Source organism: Neopelma chrysocephalum, unplaced genomic scaffold, assembly GCF_003984885.1.
Source record: "Neopelma chrysocephalum unplaced genomic scaffold, ASM398488v2 Primary Assembly neopelma1_108, whole genome shotgun sequence".
Taxonomy (NCBI): domain Eukaryota; kingdom Metazoa; phylum Chordata; class Aves; order Passeriformes; family Pipridae; genus Neopelma; species Neopelma chrysocephalum.
Window position 1 is genome coordinate 2,094,148 of NW_020897773.1, and position 7,317 is coordinate 2,101,464.

The following is a 7,317-nucleotide window of genomic DNA, read 5'->3' on the forward strand; positions in this document are numbered from 1 at the left end:
CACTGAACTTTTACCCCTGCTGCAGCTAACAGGGAGTTGCCTTTTAGAAAGGTTTCAGATAAATGTACAATGTCAGCTCACATCAACTGCAGATACACAGCTCTCAGACCAGACATACAGGTTAAGCAAAACAGGGCATCAGCCATCTGGGTGTATGACATGGTATAAACAATCTCTGGATGAATCATCCCACCTTTCCCCAAAAACAGCATACCTGACTTCTAGATTGGATTAACAGATAAAAGCACCTACGGAGCTCACTTCCTGGCTATTTAGAGTTCCTCTAACTGCACAGCCTTGGTTCAACAAGAATGGAAAAGGAGGACAACTTCACTGATATTTAACATAAATCTTTATTTGCACCTAGCATATAAAAAAGCAAACCCCTCATCTCCCAGCACTACACCAAGTGTGCTTCTTCCCTATATGCCATGCGCTGACACACAGCTACTGATTTATCTACTAATATTTACCTTCCACATAAACCACAGCTGATCTACTGCTGAAAGCCATGAAGTAAACACACAACCAGACAGCAAGTTTAATGATCTAGCATGATATTCACAACTCTTAACTCTACCAGGAAGATTTCCAGCTACAAACCTGAACCAAATTATATATCAGAAATCAACTCTAGCAGACTGCTACAATCAGCATGCTAGGGTAAAAACCTGACACTATATCAAGTTCTAATAACAGCAATTTGAAGAGCTTAACAGATGATCAGCTGGAGTCTGCAAACCAAAGAATCGTTAGAGAAAACCTGTTTAAACAAAGAGTTTCATGAAAGGATGACAATGACATCTAGGTATTTTAAAACACTACTTCCTCCTCCTCTATCTTTCCCATGTACTGATTACAGTGCTCAACTGTACAGGAGAAATAAATGCACTGAATGTAATGACCAAGAATCTCTCCCTGTTGCCGTTTTACCTCCTTTACCCAGATTCAGTAATATTACTGTTACACAGGTGACAGCAACCTCCTATAAAATGAATTTTTTTATTCAATGAGTAGGCACAGACTGAGTAGAACAGATAGTAGTGACATTGTGGTATTATTGGAAGATATCACCACACAACAATGTTTGAAAAAGGCAAAAGGAAATTTTTTCTAAGGGATAAGAAAGCAGAATGGAATAAATCATGGCAGTACTTCCAGTAGACTAGGACAGACAAGTTATAAGAACACGGCTAAACCATGTAAAGACACATGTTCATATACTAAAATATATCATATGGAACAGTTAAACTCCCAACCTGTGCTAACTTATAAAATGGGTCTCTAGAGTGCCGAGTCTGTCAAAGACAGAACATTACATGTATTTATTTTTCCTGAATACAGCTGATTACTCTAACCAAGGCATGGGAAAAATAGACATGGAGGCAGTAATTTTTAAGGTATATGGATGCTATTAACACCTTCTGCAACATTCAAAGGCATTCTAACTGTAGCTATCAATGAAGGTTCTTACCTACAGTGACATTTTAATATATTACATAGCCTGTTTAAAATTTTATTATGATTTACACACGTGAAGACAAACCAATATTATTTTGATCACTGATCTTGCTATAATTTTCTACCACTCATTTTAGTCCTTACCACCACAAACATGTATGCTTCCACAAGAAATATCCCCTTACAGTCCATACTGAAAGCAGAACAAAGAGTGAAACTCTAGAGGTTTCAAATGGATGTAGATTAACTTCACTTACTTATTGCAATTTTACATCTTAACACAATATCTAGTTCTACACTGGGATCTTAAAAATTCTACCAATACCTGACCACATACAGAGAAAAGGAAAATATATTATTTAATATGTATGCAATAAGAAAAAAGGAAAAAGCATGGGTCTTCATCTTTCATCTCCTTTAACCAAGAATCCATTTAACAAGCAGAAAACTTTTCTGAAATGAAGAAATAAATTGAGTTGATAGTTTTTCTTAAAACTTATTATTCTAATTTATTTTCTGCTCATCACAAATTTATTTTCTGTTAAAAGTACATACCACAGTCTGAAGGCATTGGTGCTGCAGCAACAGAAAAAGTAACAGATGTTTCAGAGTTTGGGAATAAGAACCGTTCTCTTTCAATGAGGGAATCTCCTTCTAAGGAAGGTTCTGGGAGATCCTCTATGGTCATCTTCTAGAAAGACACTTTAGGAGGGAAAAAAATTAATAACCTCATTAGAAATACTTTAGATTGGTTCTATTGTAGTAAGATATAATGCATAATCAGACTAAAATCTTTCCTTTTTCCAAACACTAACTATTCCTACCATTACATTCTTACAAATTAATAAAGTTAATTAGTAAATCTAGTAGAGTATGGTGTCAAGGTCAGCCAACTTTTGGTTTTGACTTCCATCCCTAACTTTGCACGTTACTAATGGAAAACATCACATTTCTCCCCAGTCTTCCAACTGAGGAGTAAAGAAAATAATAATGCTACAATATAATCAGCAAACACACAGTGATGATAAAGGGATGAGTGTGTTTCACAGCTTTATGAAAACATGGACATTAAGTACCTGTCCTCATACTCTGCATGCATATTCCCTTCCTTCACCATGAGCAAGAACATGCTACCATCTACTGTTTTCTCCTCTTTTAAAATTCTCAGTTCTTTAATCTTCCCACACACAGCTGGAGACAATTCATCACCAAGTGATTCACTCCTGGACTCACGATTCCATATCAGCTCCTTTCCCAGCTTCTCCCCTTGATGTTTTAAAATAGCACACTTACCACAGTGTTGTAACCTCCACCCTGGTGTTGTTTCCAGTCAACTTTTCAGGCCTTACAGCAATCTAGGAGAGAGAAAAAATACTAAAGGGCCATACAAAGTTATAGTGACACAATGTAACAACCAGCCCAAGTTACATTCTAGTTAGGGTTCACAGGCTAAGATCAGAGGAGAGCTGGCCACCATTTGTAAGACATTTTATCAGGCAACTTCATTAAGAAATAACAAAACATTATTCTTAATAAAACCAGGCATTACTGCACTATTGGAGACTACATCTCACAGCTGAAAAACTGCAATTCTGCATCTTGAATTATCATTATTAAACACTCAGGGTAAAAGCAATGCTTCTACTAAACAAACTACATTTTTATTCTGGAGATTGCTATACAGTGCTCTTTTTTCAGTTAATTTGCTTGACAGAAAGAACTCGTGGAGCTTCAAGGAATGTTTGTTTTTACTACATTTAATCTACACTCAAGTAAATAGGAAAAATTAGAAAGAAAAGAAGTAGTCTCTCTTTGAGACTTGGGTTTTGCATCTAACACAACAAGCTATATGAACACATTTACTTTAATATTTCCCCAGATAAATATGTCACATTATTTGGGAACCTCACATAATCTACACACTAATACAAAAGGTATTTTAGCAGTGGTTTACAGATGCTGATCTTGAAGTAAATAACTTAAAACCTCCTTTTCTTGCGCACTGTACACAGTTCACCCTTTCCTCAAGTTGAAAAAAGAGATCCACATTAAAACTGTTCATTTTTCTCCAACTAGTTTATTTCCTTAGTCTTATGCAGCTGTACAAATCCCATGCTGGCACAAAGGGAAGATCAAGGAGGAGGCCACTGGGAAGGACAGGACTATTTTTTCCCACAGCATTATCAAATTACATTGGCTTATGTGTTCTTTCATCTAACAAGGCCCAAAATATCACTAATTATTTCAATTAAAATTATCACTACTTATTTCAATTATTATTTTCTTACATTAAGGAAAAGTTTAGAGTTTATATTTCAAAGGCTTTATAGCCATCATAAACACGACAGCAACAGCTTTCTTGTATGACGGACTAGAAAGTCTTTTAAGCTGCAAGTCACTAATTAAATTTCTTTTGAAGGGCAACAATGAAATTAATCTGCTACCATCTGATATTTGTTCAGAGGCTATGGAAAAACAAAACAAAGCTTTGTAAAACACATGAATCCACAAGAGTTTTTCACAGGTAGCACATCAGACGCTCTCACAAAATGCACAAAGGAACGAGTAAGATGCCCGAGTATAGAAGAGGTATTAGTTGAACCTGTTAAGCTGGAAAAAGACACAAAAGAAATTATAAGCCTTTTGCACAGTGTTACCAGCACAAGACTGAGGAAACAAAAGAAACACAATGAAAAGTAGTCAGACCCAGTTGAGCAGATGGTGACAGCAAGAGGTGAGGTTCGTCAAGTACGGTGACATAAGTTGCTGGAACTAGAAATCAACAGAGACATTTGAAAATTAATACAGAAAAGACTGTTTACTGCACACAGGAAAGCAGACCAAACAGGACAGAACCTGTTCAAGTATCCAGGGAATCTTTTACTCTCATGGGCCATAGGTGAGAACAAAATCTGTCACACAAGTGAAAGGAACTGAGCACTCAAACTGCCAAAGCAAAGCAGGCAGGGAAACAACCTGTGTTGTCAGGTAGGTGACACAGAGACCCAAGTGCTACAATGCATATGGGGACCCAACTCCACACAGAATGACTTCACCTGTCCACAGTAATGCCAACAACCCCGACCCAAGCGTGCACATCCTCACACCCCATGGGATTTGAATTTGGCTCTGGAAATGTATTATCATGTCATGACACAGCACTGAACCAGCAAAGTCAAGGCAACATGTTCTGCACCCATGACCACTCCAGAGGCTGCTACCTCAGGTGTAAGAACATCACAACTAGTTAACACCACACATGCACACCTGGAAAAGCAAAGGGAAAGCAAAAGGCTGAAAACTATTTCAAAGAAATGGAAAAGGCAAACAGACACTGCCCTCATAATGACTTCTGCTGTAAGCAAAAACACAACTGCATGAGGTATTAACAATACCCAACATATTCAGATTCAGGTGGGAAGTCCTGGTGAAGTGGAATGGAAGGTATTCCAAAAAGAGCAACGATCTCCCTATATTAGTAAAGGGAGTTTAGAGAGACAGAAACTATTAGAATGATCCCATAAAAGACAGAATTATTCTGTTCACAGAATTATTCTGTTCACAGAATTGCCAAAGTACCACAAAGCACAGTTTAGGATAGCAGAGAAACTATCATACTTACTGTTTGCCAGCCATACGTTCTTCCAACTGAATTATATCTGAAAATGAAAACACAGAAATATCACTAAAAAAAAAACTTGAAGGAGCCATCAGATGCACACGCACTTTAGTAGACAAAATTGAAGAGCAACTGCAAGTTTCATGATATCCACACATTACACAGGAATGCAATGTAGCAAATATACAGAAAAAAAAAGTTGCATAATACAGGGTCCAACTTTTTCATGTACTCCAGAGCTTGTAATTTGAGATTTGTGTTAAAGCACAAAGCCTTCCTGCAAGTGTTATAAAGACCTGCAAACACTAGAGCACTTGAAGTGATAACATACGGTTGTGCTAGAGCTTTGATAGCTGAACCTGTCACAAATGTGATGCTATTTTTGACAACAACCACATATAATGGACTCCTTACCATGTACTTAGAGGTGCTCAAGAAGAAAAATTAAGTTCAGAGAACAAGTCTCTTGCACGTACACTACCTGCCCGTTTCATAACATTTACAGCGCGAGTGGCAGACACGTTATATGTGTGTAGGTACACTCAGGACTGGTTTTTCAAGAGGTGTGTGGGGCCCTCTTGCAACATAGCTGTGTTTTCACAGAATCACAGAACTGTTAGGGTTGGAAGGGGCCTCTGGAGATCATCTAATCCAAGTCCCTGCCAAGGCAGGGTCACCTAGAGCAGGTGACACAGGAACGCATCCAGGTGGGTTCTGAATATCTCCAGAGAGGGAGACTCCACGACCTCCCTGGGCAGCCTGTCCCAGTGCTCTGCCACCCTCCACGTAAAGAAGTTCTTCCTCATGCTGAGGCGGAACTTCTTGTGTTTTATTTTATGGCCACTGCTCCTCCACCTGTCACTGGGGACCAACAAAAAAAAGTCTGGCACCGTCCTCTCGGCACCTTTGAGGTATTTATATGCATTAATGAGTTCCCCCCTCAGTCTTCTCCAAACTAAGCAGGCCCAGCTCCCGCAGTCTCTCCTCACGGGAGAGATGCTCCAGTCCCCTAACCATCTTCGTGGCCCTCCGCTGCACCAGCGTTTTGACAAGCTGGAAGGTCCAGGGCGCTCAGGCTCTGCAGCTCTCCAGGCCGGCTCTGCTCGCTCGGAGCCCCCCGCGTCACCTCCCCCAGCGGACGGGCACGCACCGCTCACAACACGGCGAGGGGTCTCACAGCGGGGGCCGGAGGGGGCTCCCAGTGAAAACTCCCGGGGCCGCAGCCCCCCCCGAGCCGTGCTCCGCAGCCGGGCGGGCGGGGCGGGGGGGGCCAGGCCGGCCGCGGCCCGCCCGCTGCGGCTGCCCCTGCGCCGCCACCCCGCCCCCGCTGCGCGCCGAGGGAGGGCGGGAAGCACCGGGGAAGCACCGGTGGAGCCCCGTGAGGCGCCGGCCCCGTCCCTCATCCCAGCCCTACCTGCTCTCGGCCGAGCGCGGCGGGCGCTGCCGGGGCCTCCCGCGCCCGCAGCCCAGGGAGCCGAGCGCGGCCGCGGGCCCGCCCACCGCGCGGGGGCACGCCCCTTTCCACCTCCTCGGCCAATCGGCGACCAGCACCGCCCGCATCGCCCCGCCCCTTCCCTCTCGGCCACGCCCCCGCGCGGGCGGCGGGGCGGGAGTGGCGGCGCGGGGCAGGTGCGGGACGGGCGGCGCTGGAGTGGGATGCGCCTCCCTGCCCTGCCCGGGGGAAACAGGGATACGGCAGCGAGGAGAGACGGCGGCAAGGCGCTTCCCGCCGCGCGGTGTCAGCGCGCTCCCCGCTGCGCCGAGGCACGAGGGCCACAGTGGCACATTTCAGCACACAGCTCAGGAATTAGGACTCCCCAGTTATTCCATTAACCAGTTGGAGGGACGAAAGAAGCAGCTCCCCGGGAAAGCTTTTCAAAGAGTGCTTATCCCGTGCTGTAAAACCTAATAAGGATCTAAATCCCAAAATCGGTAATCTGTGGGAAACCCGTGCAGTGGTAAACCCATCTTCACACGACTTGAGCCCAGGCTGCTTGAGGGGAGTTTGACCTGGATAAAAGCTCAGCCGAGTCCTGCTGTATTTTTATGCTCACTATTAAGTAAATGTAACTATGGGTCACTATTAAGTAAATGTAACTAGTGTTTACAATCTAGTTTTTGTTGTTGTTTTCCCAATGATAAAGGGAGGGGGAGAGGACAAATAATAGTAATGACAAGTGGAAATTACCTCAAGTGAACTACTTGAAAGGTCAAGAGTTGCAAGCTCTCTCAAATCC

At 43.0% G+C, this 7,317-nt stretch overlaps 1 protein-coding gene across 1 annotated transcript in view; it reads right to left on the minus strand.

Annotated features, from left to right (window-relative positions):
* Positions 1–6,570, minus strand: part of CLIP4 (CAP-Gly domain containing linker protein family member 4) — a 32,753-nt gene extending 26,183 nt beyond the window's left edge. The window contains exons 1-4 of the mRNA XM_027696564.1: positions 6,495–6,570; positions 5,084–5,120; positions 2,755–2,816; positions 2,017–2,163 (exon numbers count right to left, since the gene is read on the minus strand). Coding sequence (XP_027552365.1) covers positions 2,017–2,149 — 133 coding nt within the window. The 5' untranslated portion in view covers positions 2,150–2,163; positions 2,755–2,816; positions 5,084–5,120; positions 6,495–6,570. The remainder of the gene's footprint in view (positions 1–2,016; positions 2,164–2,754; positions 2,817–5,083; positions 5,121–6,494) is intronic.
* Between the last annotated feature and the right edge of the window lie 747 nt (positions 6,571–7,317).